The sequence below is a fragment of the Rhinatrema bivittatum genome, chromosome 2 (assembly GCF_901001135.1).
Source record: "Rhinatrema bivittatum chromosome 2, aRhiBiv1.1, whole genome shotgun sequence".
NCBI lineage: Eukaryota > Metazoa > Chordata > Amphibia > Gymnophiona > Rhinatrematidae > Rhinatrema > Rhinatrema bivittatum.
In genome coordinates, this window is record NC_042616.1 from 53,998,464 (window position 1) to 54,017,492 (window position 19,029).

General features: G+C 46.5%; 1 protein-coding gene across 1 annotated transcript in view; it reads left to right on the forward strand.

The window, feature by feature from the left end:
* Window positions 1–18,632, forward strand: part of LOC115083971 (BPI fold-containing family B member 2-like) — a 44,361-nt gene extending 25,729 nt beyond the window's left edge. Inside the window, exons 8-16 of the mRNA XM_029588152.1 lie at window positions 2,390–2,481; window positions 4,736–4,921; window positions 7,108–7,161; window positions 10,974–11,144; window positions 12,536–12,603; window positions 14,827–14,872; window positions 15,884–15,947; window positions 16,067–16,143; window positions 17,617–18,632. Coding sequence (XP_029444012.1) covers window positions 2,390–2,481; window positions 4,736–4,921; window positions 7,108–7,161; window positions 10,974–11,144; window positions 12,536–12,603; window positions 14,827–14,872; window positions 15,884–15,947; window positions 16,067–16,143; window positions 17,617–17,649 — 791 coding nt within the window. The 3' untranslated portion in view covers window positions 17,650–18,632. The remainder of the gene's footprint in view (window positions 1–2,389; window positions 2,482–4,735; window positions 4,922–7,107; window positions 7,162–10,973; window positions 11,145–12,535; window positions 12,604–14,826; window positions 14,873–15,883; window positions 15,948–16,066; window positions 16,144–17,616) is intronic.
* The last annotated feature ends 397 nt before the right edge of the window (window positions 18,633–19,029 follow it).

Genomic DNA, 19,029 nt, shown 5'->3' on the forward strand with positions numbered 1-19,029 from the left:
ATGGCATATATTACATTGGAAGAAGAGCAGGTGAATGAGCCCCGGATGTTATAGTTGATGATGTTGGGTCCTGTGATGGTGTTGTCTGGGTTAATATGTGAACAGAGTTGACATCTGGGTTTCTGGCAGGTTCTGATTCCAGAGTTGGTATCATTGTTGTACAATTTGTGGTTGTTGGTGAGTATCCATTTGAGGTGGGGGGTTGCCGGTAAGCCAGGATAGGCTTGCCACCCACAGCCTGTGAGAGGGTGGTATCATTGTCCAGGATGGGTTGCAGATCCTTGATTGGTTTCAACTGGGAGCTGTAGGTAACAACCAGAGGTGATGTTATTTTTCTTTTTTCGGTTGCTCCTGTATCAGTGTGTGCCTGGCATTTATCTGGATCTGTTTGTTTCCTTACCTCATTGGGTGGGTACTGTAATTCCAAGAATGTCCGTTGTACTTTCTCCAAATGGGAATCCCTCTCTGAGTGGTCAGAACAGATGTGATTGTAATGTAGGGCTTGGATGTAGACAATAAGACCTGGTTGTAGGGGGTGGGTGGAAGCTAGAGGCATGTAGGTATCTATGGTAGTCAATGGGTTTTCAGTATAATGCGGTTCTTATGTGTCCTTCATGTATTTGGACAGTGGTGTCCAGAAAGTGAACTTGCTGAATGGATTGATCTAGTCTCAGGTTGATGGTGAAGTGGTGATGGTGGAATTCTTTAAGGGCTTCTAGTCCATGTGTCCAGATGATGAAGATGTCAAGAATGTTTCTTAGGTAGAGGAGTGGCTTTTGGATGTAGGAGTTGAGGAAACATTGCTCTAAGTATGCCATGAAAATGTCAGCGAATGTGGAGCCATGCAGGTATCCATGGCAGTGCTGTTGACTTGCAGCTACAAGTCCTCTTCATATCTGAAGTAGTTGTGTGTGGGTACAACATGGCAAAGTTTGCTGGCCAGATCAGCTGTGGAGGCATCTGGGATGATATTCACGATTGCTTGTAATCCGTCTTTATAGGGGGGGATGTTGGTGTAAAGGTATTCAACATTTTATATTTGCCAGAATGGTGGTGGCTGGGAGGTGGTGTTGCAAAGGTAGCGGGCAGGGTCTGAGGATAGACTCCATGTAGCCAGATATTCCTACTGTGAGGGTGTTAATGCTGGAGACAATGGGGCGTCCAGGGTTCCCTGGTTTGTGTATTTTGGATAATAGGAAGAATGTACCTGGCTGTGGTTCCTGGGGTGTATCCAGATAAATCTGTTAGCGTATTCCAGTGGGAACCCCTTCAGGAAATTGTGTAGTTCCTTCTGGTATTCTACAGTGGGATTGGAGGGCAAGGGTCTGTGAAATATGGTGTTGGAAAGTTGTCTCTGCTTCTTGTGTGTAGTCCAATCTATTTATGACAACCATGGCTCCTCCTTTGTCAGCTTCTTTGATAATGATGTCTGGATTATTTTGGAGGCTATGGATGGCTTCCCATTGCTACACCAGACTAACATGGCTACCCCTCTGAAGATTTTTCACTGCTCTAAACAGTGGGGGAATAAGGCCAGAGAGAGGAAGCATGATGCACTGACTCAAGAAGTCTATTCCAGGTGTATGGCACAGCAGTGCAGAGTGTGGAGAAGGCCATTGATAGGAGTGACTTGCCTGATGAGAGGAATGCACGAGGAGGAGTGTAGGGAGAAATAAGAGGAGAGAGGTAGCGAGAAGCTGCAGTGAAGGCCCTTGCAGATGAGTAAGAGAAATTTGAACTGTATGTGGATAGGGATAGGAAAGCAATGTAATGACTGGATAAAAGGGTTTATATGGATGCAGCAACACTGGCAGAGGATAGGGCAAAAGGTGGATAGATTGAGGTGGAGAGAGATGGCTTACTGGGAGACCTGTGAGGAGCAGGCTGCAGTAGTCTAAGTAGGAGGCGATAAAAGATTTGATAAGAGTTCTGGTAGTGTGTTTGGAAAGGAAGGGACAGATTTTGGTGATGCAATAGAGAAAGAAATGACACATTTCAGCAGCATTTTGGATGTGTGTAGAGAGAGAAGTTGATGATGATCCCAAGGTTATGGGCTAACAGTGTTATCCACAGAAAAAGCACTGCTTGAAGTAAGGTTTCCACCACTTTTGGAGAATTTCAGAAGGGTGATTGCTCAAAAGAAATATCAAACACTGTGTCCCTTTCTTGAGTACAGAGAAAAACTTCAGCTAAGAAACTAGACTGATTCATGAATTACTTGCGCAGAATTTGCTATCATAAAATAAGTGAGAAAAAGGTCCAGCAGCTGGTACCGGTTATCTTCCCTCCTCGTCTCGGTTTTCCACACACATTTATCATTTATCTACAGTATCAAGTTAACTTCTTATACTAAAGTTGTATTGTGTTTTGTATTTTGTTTTTTTTAAAGCTCTGTCCATCTTTGGCGCAGTGTCCCAGATCCAGTACACACTAACCGGTGTTCCAGCTGTAACTAGCGAGATCATAGATTTTAGTCTGAATGTAAGTGATTGTCCATGATACACTCAGCATAACCCTTATCTGACACCAACCTCCATTTCTCTCCCCCACCCATCCACCTGCGCACCTCCAACATAACATGGTCTGTGATGAGTTGGTCCTCCACCTCTTCTCCCACAGCCTGGCCTTGACAGCCTCTCTGCTCCTTCCCGAAGCGTCGGCGACAGCTGCCTGGCCTGGGAGAGCCCCCTGTAGGTCCGTCTCAGACACAGAAAGGGTTGCCTGTATGGATGGTTGTTGAGCTGTGTCTTTGTTGCTTGTTCTGCTAAAAGTTTCAATAAAGATCAAATTATTTATTAAAAAAAAAAAAAAAAAAGGGTTGCCCTGCCCTCCCCTGCTGTATCAGTTCAGTGAGTCCCAAACAAACGTGGTCAGAGGCTGCTCCTCTCAGCTCCCCGCTGTGTCTGTCAGGGTGTGCACCGAAAAGTACTTGTCTCCACTGTTTCAGTTCAATTGGCTCAACCTGAGTGCTAGCCAAAATGCTGCCACTTTTTTTTTTTTTTTCTGTCAAAATAATTTTTATTAGTAGCAAAGGAACAGCGTCCACAAATAACACATGTCAGGAACCACAGCCAAGAATACAAGAGCATGGCTCTGCTGCAACATAACGCCTCCCCATCCGATCCCAGAAGAAACACAGACAAGTACCTTCTTGACATCCCAGCCTCTGCTCTCTATGTCCTCCTTTGCCCCAAGACAACATGCTCGCAGCTTACTTATTAGTGGTGTGTTCGGAGTTCTCTGTCCAGTCCCTGGCCCTCTGCAGACCCTCATTCCCCCCCCAGCATTTTTGCATTGTGGTCGAAACCTAACTTCAACTACTCTGATGGTCCTTCGTAATCCTTCTTCTCCCCTCCGGACTGGCACGGTTCACACATCCCATCGCAATGTCTCGCACAACTCTCCTCCTTCAACATAAACACGTCTGATGCCAGTCTTCCGTCCATCTGTCCACCCTCAACCTGTGTCCAGTACCAGCCCCCTCCCACCCCCCCCCAATGCCTGCACACATTCAGCGTGACACATCTCTAATAACAATTCCCCATCCCACCTGCACGCTGTCAGTGCTACACGTGTCCGATACCAACCTCCTCTCCCGTCCCACCCGTGCATCCTCGGCGTAACACGTCTGACACCTGCCCCGTTGCCCCCCTGCACGCTTTCAGCATAACGCACACCCGGGAGCATCCCCCCCCCTTGCACACCTGGGCCTCCTAAGGGGGGGATGAGGAGATGACGTTGAGAAATTTCACCCTTCTTGTCTGAAAAGCTGCAGATGCTGATTCGATGGCCCGTGCCGCACATCAGAAAGCAGACCCGCCACTGGGCTAAATACTTCCTCACCCGTGAAATGGCGCAAGCATGTCTGTTGCTTGGGGTTTCACATGTGGACATACATCAGCACATATGTGTAAACATATAGAAATATCTCTCTATATAGATCTACGTTTAGGGATCTACCAGCTGCTTCCTAGTGACCTGGATTGGCTGGCCCCTGTCCGAGGCAGGATGCCGGGCTCGATGGACCTTTTCTCTGGTGCAGCATGGCACTTTGTTATATATTTAGTGCGTAATTTATGTTCCGCTAATCCAGGTGGCTCAGCTCTCAGCGAATAACGGTATAAAACCAAATATTACAAAATGAGAGCATAAAAAAATTAATAACAAGGGCAATCCAAAACATAAAACAATAAATCTGGGGGGGGGAAGGGGATCATGTGCCTGGCAGAACCCGGGATCCTGCAGAGCACATTAGCAGGTGCCAGCCTACCTCATACAAATAACCAGCAGTCACCCAGTGAGCATTCACTAGAAAATGGCCTTCCCTCCTCCACCAAACTGGATCTCAGCACTTTCACCCCTCCACCCCGAGGCCCGACCCGAAGACTCGCGTCCCTGACTCGATGCAAGCAGTCTCAGCCTTCCTGCAGCCCAGCCCAACCTGACCCATTCCACCTCCTGCCCATCAGACTCTGGCATGCTCTGAATTCTGGACACATCCCTCTGGTCCCATGGCTTTGCAAAAATACTTGCTAGTGTGCGCTCTCTGCAGAGCACGTGCATTTCACTGCAAACAGCACCTCCTTGTGGTTAGAGCCATCACAACGTGTCCCCACAAATAGATACCACCGACTGCTATGCATATTTTATATACCGGTATTTAGATTTATGTATGTATGTGTGTGTGTGTTTGTCTAACTTCTCACGGTCAATGTCTCTGTTTTTGGTTCTCTAGGTTCAGTTCTACTTGTCGAGTGGGATTCTGGATCTAGGCTTAGCCCCCGTTTCTTTCTCCCTTCCAGCACCCACCAACTCCTCTGGCCCTCTGCTCAGCCTGGCGCTGACGGAGAATGTCTTTATTTTATTGTACACCACCATACAGGAGTGGGGGCAACTGGACATAGAGATTACAGGTCAAATGGTGAGTGTGGTCCAGCTGCTCGGTCCTGATTCTTAACTGCTACTTTTAATGAGAAGCTTGCGGGCAGTAATAAGCACTGATTTGTGTGACTATCCAAGCCTATGTTTACCCGCAGCCTACGGCATCTGCTCTCACAGGGACGTTCTTGGTAATTGCTGTGAGAAACATACAGTTGTAAGGTGTGTTTGGGGGATGGGGGAAGCATTTCACACACCAGCTCATGTGAAATGGTCCTTAATGATCCTAAGGGCAGGTAAGCACTCAAATAGGTTTACCTGGGGAGGTGGCAGATTTTCCCTCACTGGGGGGGGGGGGGGCGATGCAATACATTTGCGTAGAAAGCGGGCGCTGAACAGTCAGCGCCCACTCTCTTAACATGCCCCAGGCGCCCCCCCAAGGGGAGGGGTGCGGCGCCGTGCAATATTTAAATTAGGGGGTCGCGTTAGTAAGGAGGCGCTAGGGTTTCTTGCGCGCCCCTAGCGCCTCCTTGCTAACCCGATCGGTGTCGGCGGTCCGCCGGTTAGGAAGCAGTACAGAAAAGCAGGGGTTTTTTCCTGCTTTTCTGTACTGGTTTCAGGAGCGCTCAGCAATTAACGCCTGTTCCAGGTTAATTGGCACCTGCTAAATGTGCGTCCTAGATGCACTTTTTTTTTTTTTTTGTATCTGGAGTGAATGCTAATAGCCTCAATCTGAAGCATTTGCATGTGCTGAGCGCTATTAGACCTCACTCGGCGTGGGACACGCGTTGAACAGGTGCTAATCCCCTTATTGCATTAGGGGATTCATTAGCGCCTATTCTACCCGCGTCCGACTGCCGGTTATACATTGCGCTCGGCCCCTGGGTTTGAGGACAACAGATTAGATGTACATCGGTCTGGAAGGGCTCAGGTACGGTGGATCCTTCCTGGAGGCAGTGGCGGGAAACCACTTGCGGTCTGCTCCAGCCAGTTTTTCACCTTGCTAAATACTCTCACTACTGACTCACTACTGATGGAGAAGCCTAGCAAATTCTGTAACCTCTTTTGAAAAGAATAGTTTTTTACCCGTCGAACTGGAATCACAAACTTTTTTTTTTTTTTTACTGTGTTACTTCTAAACTTTCCTTTTTTTTATGTTCTCCTTTGGGAGATTAAGAGGGCAAATTTCAGACTATCTGCATTGGAACAAAAAACTGTGCTTACATTTTACCTGTAGGCTTTGCATCAGTTCTGAAATAGAAAGTATGTGTGTATTTTACTTTGAAATCTTCTGTGGGTACAAAGTATACGTGGTCACTTAGACCTGTTTTTTATGTGATTAGATATTTGCAGGAAAAGTATGCACATAGAGGTCCATATTCAGAAGTATTTAGCTGGATAACTCGGACGTTGTCTGGCTAAATGACTAGACAATTAAAATATAACAACAATATAAATCAAATAATAACATGAATGCTAAAATACAATTTAACATAAAATAATAAAACAAAAGTACAATCTGTAAATATGGACATAGCATCCTCAGGAGGTAGGGGCATTCTGTGCTCATAACTCGGAGGAGCTGAGATAGCCAAATAACTTATCCGGCTAAATCTGGAAATCTTGAAGACCTGTCCTAAAGTTAGGACCAAGTTAGCTAGATAGTTTTGTCCGGCTAACAAGCAGAGTCGCACAGCAGCGGAACACGAGTCCTGTAGAGTTGAAAATGCTATCTATTGACGTATTTCTCCACCTCCTACGTGAGCAAACCCCTAGGCCTCCTCTCAATTTTTACTAAAAGTTGCACATTGCTCCACAATGTACGGATTTTTAGCTGCTTTGAAGAAAGGAAATTTTTAGATAGCCAATTAATGTGGGTAAAGCCTTTTTTTTTTAAGTCACTTAAATCTCTTTGAACATTGTCCAAACCTTTTTCTCAGGACCTCTGAACTATTGACGTATCTGGAGCCAGCACGGGAAAAAGAGTAATTCAGCTCCGTAAATGTATCCTGACTGAGGATGAGCAGAGCACTGGAAGGGCAGAGAATATAAACGTAGCCACGCAATAAGTTTCATAAAGTGATAATTAAAGGCTGGAAGGGCACCTGGAGCATCAGCTAAACCATATAGTAAAAAAAAAAAAAATCCAGAATAGCTGGGAGTGAAAGGCAGGAGAAGAGAAAAGTATCTGCAGGAAATAAGCTCACCTGCACTGTTCTGTTTTTGCAGCTTGGGGATGAAAGTAAACTGACCACAGCAACTCTGAGCACTGCCATCCCAAAGGTTTGTCTTAAGTGTTTTTACCCATCCTCACTCAAGTACTCAGTAAGCACTTGTTCCTTACCTTCCCAGAACTTCTTCTTGGCCCCTATGCGTTGAGTGGTACCACAGTGCCGAGGTTATTTGATTACCTGTAATAGTCTCTCTTAGGGTGACTATCTGATTACTTGTGAAGATATTTAATCTAGCTGAAAGTTCTGTTGATTTTTATTTTTACGTCTTTTTAACATTTTTCTTCTTTTTTTTTTTTGTCTAACTTTGTTTATTTGTTCTTTTTTTTTTTTTGTCTAATTTTATGTTAATTTATTTCTTTGCATGGTACCATAGGGTAGCATGGACCTGAAATGAATAGCTTATATTTTCTGTATTGTGGGGTATCCCCAATTTGCATGTATTTTGTGTATGTTAGATTATGTTTATAATTCTTATTGCTGTGTTGTACCCTGCCTTGAATGACTTTGTCGGTAAAGTGTCATAAAAAAGGTTTATGTATTTATTTTATTTGAAAGTCCTATAGTCCACAATATACAACAAAGCTAGTTCTAAACCGATTACAAAGTTATAAAAACATAAATAACTTCTTGCTGTTCTCTTTGTGCTGCATGGTGCTCAAGTGTCAGGATAACGTTCTCCAGTCTCCCCATGCTGAACGGTACTGCAGTGCCAGCGTGACTTCTGACAGTCCTCTCTGGAATGATATCTCGGTGCCAGGGCAAGCATCTCCCTGTGTCGAATGGTAACTTCCTCCACTCCTCCCTGTGAGGGAGAGCACTATACTACCAGGGTAGCTTCCTCCACTCCTCCCTGTGAGGGAGAGCACTATACTACCAGGGTAGCTTCCTCCACTCCTCCCTGTGAGGGAGAGCACTATACTACCAGGGTAGCTTCCTCCACTCCTCCCTGTGAGGGAGAGCACTATACTACCAGGGTAGATTCCTCCACTTCTCCCTGTGAGGGAGAGCACTATACTACCAGGGTAGATTCCTCCACTTCTCCCTGTGAGGGAGAGCACTATACTACCAGGGTAGCTTCCTCCACTCCTCCCTGTGATGAAGAGCACTATACTACCAGGGTAGCTTCCTCCACTCCTCCCTGTGATGAAGAGCACTATACTACCAGGGTAGATTCCTCCACTCCTCCCTGTGAGGGAGAGCACTATACTACCAGGGTAGCTTCCTCCACTCCTCCCTGTGAGGGAGAGCACTATACTACCAGGGTAGCTTCCTCCACTCCTCCCTGTGAGGGAGAGCACTATACTACCAGGGTAGCTTCCTCCACTCCTCCCTGTGAGGGAGAGCACTATACTACCAGGGTAGCTTCCTCCACTTCTCCCTGTGATGAAGAGCAATATACTACCAGGGTAGCTTCCTCCACTCCTCCCTGTGATGAAGAGCACTATACTACCAGGGTAGATTCCTCCACTCCTCCCTGTGAGGGAGAGCACTATACTACCAGGGTAGCTTCCTCCACTCCTCCCTGTGATGAAGAGCACTATACTACCAGGGTAGATTCCTCCACTCCTCCCTGTGAGGGAGAGCACTATACTACCAGGGTAGCTTCCTCCACTCCTCCCTCTGATGGCGAGCACTATACTACCAGGGTAGCCTCCTCCACTCCTCCCTGTGATATAGAGCACTATACTACCAGGGTAGCCTCCTCCACTCCTCCCTGTGATATAGAGCACTATACTACCAGGGTAGCCTCCTCCACTCCTCCCTGTGATATAGAGCACTATACTACCAGGGTAGCCTCCTCCACTCCTCCCTGTGATATAGAGCACTATACTACCAGGGTAGCCTCCTCCACTCCTCCCTGTGATATAGAGCACTATACTACCAGGGTAGCCTCCTCCACTCCTCCCTGTGATATAGAGCACTATTCTACCAGGGTAGCTTTGGCCACTCTTTCTTGTGATGAATGATATCCCAGTACCAAAGTAATGTCTTCTACTCCTCCCCATACTGCATCTTACCCCAGTGCTAAGGTAACTTCTTCCAGTCTTCCATTTACTGAATGGTACTAAAGTATCAGAGTAACTTCCTCTAGCCCTCTATGTTCCTGAAGACTACTATACCTGAAGACTGGAGGGTGGCCAATGTACCCCCAATATTTAAAAAGGGCTCCAGGGGCGATTTGGGAAACTGTAGACCAGTGAGCCTGACTTCAGTGTTGGGGAAAATAGTGGAAACAATTTTAACGATCAAAATCACAGAGCATATAGAAAGACATGGTTTAATGGAACACAGTCAGCATGGATTTACCCAGGGCAAGTCTTGCCTCACAAATTGGCTTATTTTTTGAAGGGGTTAATAAACATGAGGATAAAGGTGAACCGGTAGATGTAGTGTATTTGGATTTTCAGAAGGCGTTTGACAAAGTCCCTCATGGGAGGCTTCTAAAAAAACTAAAAAGTCATGGGATAGGAGGTGATGTCCTTTCGTGGATTACAAACTGGTTAAAAGTTAGGAAACAGAGAGTAGGATTAAATGGACAATTTTCTCAGTGGAAAAGGGTAAACAGTGGAGTGCCTCAGGGATCTGTATTGGGACCCTTACTTTTCAATATATTTATAAATGATCTGGAAAGGAATACAACGAGTGAGGTAATCAAATTTGTAGATGATACAAAATTATTCAGAGTAGTTAAATCACAAGCAGATTGTGATAAATTGCAGGAGGACCTTGCAAGACTGGAAGATTAGGCATCCAAATGCAGATGAAATTTAATGTGGACAAGTGCAAGGTGATGCATATAAGGAAAAATACTCTATGCTGTAGTTACACGATATTAGGTTCCATATTAGGAGCTACCACCCAGGAAAAAGATCTAGGCATTATAGTGGATAATACATTGAAATTGTCAGCTCAGCGTGCTGCATCAGTCAAAAAAGCAAACAGAATGTTAGGAATTATTAGGAAGGGAATGGTGAATAAAACAGAAAATGTCTTAATGCCTCTGTATCGCTCCATGGTGAAGTCCGCACCTTGAGGACTGTCTACAATTCTGGTCACCGCAACTCAAAAAAGATATAGTTGCGATGGAGAAGGTACAGAGAAGGGTGACCAAAATGATAACGGGGATGAAACAGCTCCCCTATGAGGAAAGACTAAAGAGGTTAGGACTATTCAGCTTGGAGAAGAAACGGCTGAGGAGGGGATATGATAGAGGTCTTTAAAATCATGAGAGGTCTAGAACAGGTAAATGTGATTTGGTTATTTACTCTTTTGGATAATAGAAGGACTAGGGGACACTCCATGAAGTTAGCAAGTAGCACATCTAAAACTAATCAGAGAAAATTCTTTTTCACTCAGCGCATAGTTAAGCTTTGGAGTTGCCAGAGGATGTGGTTACATCAGACAGTGTAACTGGGTTTAAAAAAGGTTTGGATAAGTTCCTAGAGGAAAAATTCGTAAACTGCTATTAATTAATAAGCAATAGTAGCTTGAGATGTATTTAATGTTTGGGTACTTGCCAGCTACTTGTAACCTGGATTGGCCACTGTTGGAAACAGGATACTGGGCTTGATGGACCTTTGGCCTGACCCAGTATGGCAATGTCTTATGTTCTGAATGGTACCCCAATGGAAGGGTGACTACTTCTGTCTCCTCGCTCCCCACCTATGATTTTCTTTACTCTTTTTCACCTCAACATCCTAACAGCAGCAGCTTTGATTTTTTATTTATTTTTTTTTATTCTTGATATGACTGTACCTCTTGACCATGTTTGCGCCGGACTGGAATTCCAGTGTGTACGGAGGTTTTTGAGCACGGCATACATCTAAACTTTGCTAACTTTTTTTTTTTTTTTTTTAACAGATTAATGAGCTGTATCCGGTCCCTTTACCTGTTATCCTGGAAATCGTGGTTGCCAGGGCCCCAGTGGTCACTTTAGAAGCCAATAACCTGACCTTGCATCTCATGCCTTCCGTTGATGTACGCGTGAAGCTGCCCGCCGGTGACACCCAGTCCCTGCTGACTCTGGATGCTGTGAGTAACAATTTGCTTCCTGTGCTCTCCTGAGCTTCTTTGACTCAAGACCTCTTCTGCTGCTGAACCAGTTAGAACAATATGCAGAAGAACGATGCCCTTGAAGTTGGCAGCAGTGATTGATGTGGGGGGAGGAAAAACATCTAAGAGGGTGATGCCCCCATGCCTATCCAAACTGCGATAGCAAAAGAGCCGAAGGCAGATCAGGAAAATTTAAAATTGCCACTCTTAATAAACACAACGCAGTCCATATTCAGTGAGCCAGAAAGTGGACTAATTATCTGGTTAAAGATAGCCAGGAAACGTATCCGGGGTGTTCAGCGAAGCGCCTCTGATCAGGCTAAATATAGCCTGATAGTCCTAGTTAGCAAGATAAACGTATTCAGCTAGCTTTAGGACTGCTCTCCGGCATGACCACGCTTAGCCAGAAAAGTTATCCTGATAACTCTGAATATTGTAGGGATAACTACCTGTCATCCAACTCTTATCCAGCTAAATAGTTATAGCCAGACAAGTTTGAGGCATTCAGCGCGTGTGAAATTTAAAACCCACACTCTGGCATAATCCGGAGAGACCATCTGAATATGGACCTCCATTCCTATTTTTAGCCTCAGTTCAATACAAGCAGACTCTTATCAGATGGTAAAGTGACTAACATAGTGGGGGTTTAAAAGAGATTTGGACAAGTTCCTGAAGGAAGAGAGAGGGGTAACAAAGAATAGAGCTATTTGGGGGGGGGGGGGGGGGGGTGTCTGCCGGGTACTTCTGACCCGGCCTGGTCGCTATTGGAGACAGGATGCTGGGCTCAACGGAGCTCGGTCTGACCCGGCATGAAATCTCTTTTATGTTCTTATGTCTGCCTGTGGTCCGTGGTGCAGTTTGGTTGTTTTCGGCGCGTGTTCCCCCAGCCCTCAACCCCCTTATAACGTTTGGAGGGCTGCACCAAATTTTGGGTGGAGGCAGGTCCTTGGTGGGACATCAGATTTTTCCGTTTTTCAAAATTGGTGAGTGATATGTGGTGGGGAGGGGTGGGGAAGAGGGGCAAAGCTTTCCAAAAGAAATGCGCGGTGGGGGCTTGAAACGAGTGTCATAACTTTCTACTGGCTGAAGCTGTAAGTATGTCAGAGAAGCCTGTGCGGTACATTTTAACGACCGAAAGCAGGTAACACGCGTGTGGTTAAGTTTAGGAAGCTATTGTATCATTTGTTCGGCAGTGTGCCGGAGTCGTTGTCGGCTGCAACAATGCCTTTCTTGTTAGTTCTTTTAAAGGGGTCATGCCATTGGCCTTTTCTAGACCTGTCAGGGCCATCCAAAAAAAACCAACTGGTTTGGGACAGCTCCTGCCCCCCCCCCCCCCCCCCCCCCGGCTAACACTTGCCTTCTCTTTACAGCACGTCTTCCTGAGCGTCGCCCTTCAGATCGTTCACGGGAAGCTGTCGTCCTCTGCGGTTCTGATCGGGTAATGACATCGTTCGCTCTCTCTCTCTGTTTCCTCTGATGCCAGGTGTCGGTGACAGTACCGGTGGTTTTAGCAGTTATAGCCAGACCATCCCCCAAGACTCCCTCTTCACAAGCTGAAATTCCTACCTGCCCTCAGGTCCTTCTGCTGCCATGCCAGGGCGCGCAGAGCCAGAACTTCAATGTTTGGGAGACTCAAGGTTAATATTTAGTGGTGGTGGGGGGGTGCATTGTGCTAGTGGCAGGCCCCGTCCTCGCCCCGTGTGGGTCTTCAGGGCAGTGGCCACAAAACCCATTAATTTCTCGCAACACGCTGTATCATCTGTCTTTTCATTCTCCTTGCCCTGGCTGTCTCCTCACGATCCCTCTGTGCCTGTGGCACCTGACTTTATATGCAAATATTTCCTAGCCAGGGTAGCCAGATGGACTCGGGACCCACCACCTAACTTTATGCAAATATTAATCTCTCAGGATGCTATAGAGCAATTATGTAAATAGGGTTTTTAAGGTGCTGAGAGAAAGAGGGATAACTACCTGTCATAAACAAACCAAGACTTCCATGGCCTCAAATCTTTTCAGGACTAGCCCAGGGGGGTAGAGTTGTTTCTCTGCTGAAATTAGCATTTTTAAAGGTTCAGGGGATCATGGGACTGGCAGTGATTCCGGGGGGGGGGGGGCCTCCTGTTCCTCTGACTGCTGCGTCTTTGAGGGCTGACTCGGATGTGACCAGATCCTGCTGCTAGGGGAGGGGGCCTGAGAAAAATGTGAGGGAGCCCAGGCCCCCTCACAGCTATGCCCCTGTGCCACCCTTCTTCTAACTTTTGTACATAACTGGCTTTTGGTACACCAAATGATGATCTCTCCAGCAGGTTAATGGCCAGCGAGCCTCCTGTCTTTTCGCACCTCTCCTTCTGTCCTGTTTCTGGCCCTTTTATCTTAAAAAGCCACGAGATGACAGTGGAGCCAATTTGAAAACCAGGAGGCAGGAATTTACATCTAAAAGGCTTAGGTGAGGCCCTGGCACCTTAGTGCTAGTAGCTTGTGGAGGGGTACATAGCAAGCTCACCTCCTGGTATGAGAAATAAAAACCGTGTCGAGCTGACACACTCACGTTATTGCTAAGAACTGAGAAAAACAAGACAGAGCTGCACTGACAGCCCGATACAGAAAGGATGGCGGGAGAACGGGCGCTCTCCCAACGCGCGCCCAGCTCCCTCTCCTGGGCGCGCGGTCCTATATTTTAAATGAGGGGTCGCGCTAAAAGGAGGCGCTAGGGACGATTACGCACCCTTAGCGCTTCCTTGGCCCAGGAGAGGTGGCTCTGCCAGCGGGTTCAGGAAACAGACGCTCAATTTTACCAGCGATCGGTTAGAAAAATGGATGCTCGGAAATTGAGTGTCCGTTCTCCTAACCGGGCCGGCCGGCACATTTTTTAAAATTTTTTTACATTTTTGGTTCCTCCGACTTAATATCGCTAGGATGTTAAGTCGGAGGGTGTACAGAAAAGCAGTATTTTCTGCTTTTCTGTACACGTTTCTGGGCTGCTCATAAATTAACGCCTGCCTGCCTGCCCTTACAGTATAAGGGGTAATAGACGCCCCTCGAAAATACGCGGCCAAACCCATGTTAAACAGCGCGCTCCGCCGAGCACACGTTACAGAATCGGCCCGCGAGTAAAACGTCCGTGCGTGTGGAAGAGACAGACCGGCGTTGTAACGTATGTGGGCATGTGTAAATGAACATGAGAACGTGCACTGTCCATGTCTGTGTTACTAATGTAGCATCGGTGGCCAGCCTAAAGACAAAAGGCTCCTGTGGAGGCCAAAACCAGACTACTCATTCGGTCTCAGTATGCAGAAAAAAAAATTGTTCATGGAGTTTCTGGTTTTTGCAACAGGACCCACTCATAAGAAATTTTTTTTTTAACAAATTGCTCACATGTGCCTGGTCACAGCCGGGTTCAGGCCTGTTAACAGGGGAAAAAGCCTATCAAGGCGGAAGCCCTGTGTGGTGTTATGCAGAGAGAGGCGAAGAAAAATCCTTTCCCCACCCCCGTACCTTGCACACTGATGAACTCAGTCTTGGGATGAAGGATTAGTGTTGACTTCCGGTACCCTGTCCTCACAAGCAGAATGCGCAAAAAAGCAATGAGGTGACAAACTAATTCACATTTAACTGTTCATTTTTTTTCTCCCTTTTGTTTCCCCCCCCCCCCCCTCTCCAGGGATGTCTCCCTAAGTCTGCTCACATCCTCCATTGATTCAGTAAATGTGAGTTTTGAAGGGGCGTGGGTGGGTGGTCCGTGAGGGAGGTGCATCCTGTTATGGTTAGAGGAATATTTCTGTCAGTTCTTGTGAGCTCAGTAATTCCAAATTATTCAAAAATAAAGTCTTTGGACCACAACTTTGGGAATCGTGATCGGCAATGTGCAAAGCAAGAAGTGGGACGGAAAAACCCGGAAGGGATCACGGGAAAACTATGTTGTGGGAGGCTTGTGGATTGTGTTCCGTGGGCCACAGATCTAGCAGCTCCACTGGGCCTGTATCGAGCCATGTATGGGGTGGTCTAATATATCTCTATCTATCTGTATCTCTATCACAATCTTACAACGCACTCATAAAATCCCTCTCAATGAATCCTGTTGACATTAATATTTGTCAACAGGATTCATTGAGAGGGATTTTATGAGTGCGTTGTAAGATTGTGATAGAGATACAGATAGATAGATATAGATATATTAGACCACCCCATACATGGCTCGATACATCAGATGTAATATTTTAAACTTAATCCGTTGTTCATCAGGGAGCCAATGCACACCTGAAGAAAGGCCCTCCATAGTCTCTTTGGAGAATTTGTATGCTGGTCCGATATAGGGTATTCCTATCTGCAAAGGATCCAGGTTTCATGCATTATGGGTTCCCATTTACTGACTTTTTGAAATATTGCATTGCTCAAGAAAGGGACTTCTTTCCACACCCTGCATTCCATCTCCCCTTCACCCCTTCTCCCCTCCTCCCCTCCACATCACTACTGCTTCAGATGAGCATGAAAGAGCTGGCAGTAGAGGTTCAATAACTCTGGAGCCAGGACTAGTGAATCCCAGATTGGGATTGTGGATCACTAGTCAGAGGAGTTTTGCAAATTAACGTTTTTGGATCACGTCAAGTCTCTGATAACAAGGTGCCAAGTAACCCCTTCTTCTTCCAATACTGAAATTGCTATAAGGCTGCCCCAGTCCCAGCCCTGCTGATGTCACACCGGTTGTGTTCCTCTGTCAGGTCTCCCAGCTGCAGAGTCTAATAGGCGATGCCCTGATCAATGTATACCTGCAGCGTGTAAACGGTAAGTTAACTCCGGATGTCTCTTTCTTTGCCTCACCACACGGCCTGTGGAGACTCTTGACTCTACAAAGGCCTGAGCATGGAGGGCTAATTCTCAGTATTTTTTATTTCCGATTTCAGCGGCCCTGAGTGTCGGACTGACTCTGCCAACTCTGCTCAGCTTGGACTTAGACCAGCCCATCGTTGCTATCAACCCGGTAAGAGTCTGAAATTCCAAGGCCGAGCCGTCTTCGAGCCCTTTAGGATGGACTCTTCTGAGAAGCAGCTTAGACGAGCAGAGGAGGGCAAGGAATGGCTTTACCTGTGATAATCGAGAGCTACAGTCCCACTAGTTCCCGTCTCCACAGGGAGCATTTCGCGCCGCTCGCTGGGGACAATTTCCTAAGCCTGAGTAAATTGTCCTGTTCAGCCCGGCTACAGTGAAAAACGAACTCTTAGCTGGATTGTGAGGAGACGTTCCTAGGGTGACCAAATGCCCGGTTTTCGACCGGACAGCCAGGTTTTGCAGCCTGTTGTACAGTGTCCGGTTACAAGGATAACAAGGGTAACCGGACACTGTGAAACCCGGTCAGGTAAGGCCAGGGGGGCCAATCAGTGGCGGCAGCCTGCCAGCCCCCCCCAATCACCTGCCCGTTCTCGGGGCTCTGTCTGACTCTCCTCCTCCTCTGCCTCTCCCGCAGCTGTGCTGCGCTTGTTGCGTCTTCGCGCTGTGCTCCTGGGAGTCACTGAGGAAGAGGAGCGTCAAACTGAGCCCCAAAGACAGGCAGGCAGAATCTGCCTAGGGGAAAAAAAAAAAAAAATCAATGCTGGATTTGAAAGTGGGAAGAGGCGGCGGTGGTGGTGCACAGAGACAGACACAGACACCACCCTACCTGCACCATAGAAAAGTTGGAAAACCCTAGCGATTCCCCCAGGGCTGCGTTGAGGTCAGGGGAGAAAAACAATATGCTTACATTTTCAGAACTATGTGCAGCCTGCACAAAAAGAAACAGGTACAAATGTACCCTGGGAGGGTGGGGGGGGGGGGGGTGAGATAAGGGATCCGCTGCCCTTCTTTCCTCCTCTTCCCTCTACTCCCCCCTCCCCCGCCGCATTCATCTCCTACCCTTCTGTCCCTCCTCCCTATGTGCTCTTCAGCTCAGGCCTCCTGAGCCTCCCCCTCCCCTCCCTTCCCCCTTTCCTTTTCCTGTCCTCTCCCCTCTCCCCCCTTCCCTATTCTTTATCCCTCCCCTCCTCCTTTCCCATCACAGAAAACTAAAATCCCTTTCCACCAAATAAAGATCAGACTGGATTTTCCAGACACACAAGAAAGGTGAGAAATTGACTTAATTTATACTCTGCTTTATAAAATGAAACATTATTCTCTCTCTCTCTCTCTCTCTCTCTCTCTCTCTCTCTCTCTCTCTATATATATATATATATATATATATATATGTACACTCCTGCAAATGTGGCACATGCTTGCTGCAGAACTTCTCAGAAACTTTGCCGCAAAATTGCATGACTCCTGCCGTAGAATTTACCCTTTTTGCTGCTAAAATGTTCGTTGCTTATCGCCTGGAAGGAAATCATCCTGTGGAGGCGAGCCAGGGAGAAAACTGTAAGAAGGCGTTACTTGCAAAAAAAAAAAAAAAGTCTGATCGATTCTTTCTTCCTCCTTCTTCTTTAAGGGCTTTGCCTTGCTATCCTTCGCCCTTCAGTGAACTCGCCCCGAGCTGAAGAGAAGCTGCAGCGATGGCTCTCGCGTTGAAATTTGCATTGACCACGTGGTATCTGATTCCTAAAGACGACGCCCAGCATCCTCACTCCCAGCCTCTCGCCTTCTCCAGCTTTGGAAAAATTAAAAAAAAAACCAAACCAAAAACCCATGACTTTATATCACTTGAATTGTCTTTATTTACAGAATTAGGATGCAGGCTAAGAACTCTCGCCCGCCGTGGCTAACATGATTGTGGCCCTGGCCCCACTCCCACAGCTGGAGCCATTTTGGTATTTTATTATGATCGGGGGGGGGGGTGGGAATTTTGAAAGTAAAGCCCCATTTTACCTTTCCGTGGGATCATGGGAGCATAGTATTATGGGGTGATTTCCCGAGGAAGTTTGTAAGTCCACGTGCTCTTTTCAACAAGCCAGGGCATCGCTGGTTTTGATTGGCTGGGTTGCCACGTGGAGCCCATCCTGTTAGGATCTCGGGGAATATCTGTGAAGAACGTCTCTTCACCCCCTACCCCCACCACACTTTCAAACTTTAGCCAGTGCTCGCTCCCTTCCACCCAGTTATTGTTTCTGTGTTGGTCATGTTGGGATAATTGCCTGGATTGATTTTGTACGATTTTATGAAAATTGTTATGCGAATAAGTATTCTGGGCAAGGCGGGATTTTTTTTTTTTTAAACCCCGGATTTGGCGGGCTCGCCGGCCATGTCTGAGACATTTCCCTGCTGGGTCGTGGCTGGGAAGGACTGAGAAGGCGGAAGATCGCCGGTGGAGAGGTTGGATTCAAGAAGGGTAGGCCGCTTCGGAAGCCGGGTTAGGCTGTTGGTGCTTTGGCTGGTTGGTGGTGGATCACGCCAAACCTCGGCCTGGTCCGGGATTTATTGTAGCTGAAGATGCGTTAATGTTGTGATAAGTTGTAATGGGGCTCAGGTTTACATGTGAAATTATCAATAAACTGCGGCCATATTTAACCCCAAGCTGAAAATTGTCTGTTTCATTTTGTAATGGGTGAGAGGTTTGGAGATGGCCAGAGATCTAACTAATCCATGTTATCAACCAAACCAACTGGTCATAGTTTGTGTCTAGGTTACTACGCTGCTGTGTGATGCCATTTGACATAATCAGAAATTTGTGTTTTGTAAGGATTCAGTGATAGATTAATTACAGTGTTTCTGAGAAATTATATCTGACTAATTTAAATTCATGTTATTAAAGCAATGGGATTTATTCTGGTTGGCTAGAGTTAGAGATGTAATTGTTTTATCAATTAAATGCAGTTGATCAAAGATTCAAGAAAAATACACATTTGGCAAATGTTATATAGACTCATCCAAATTATGTATTCACTCAATTCGCAAGCTTCCACTG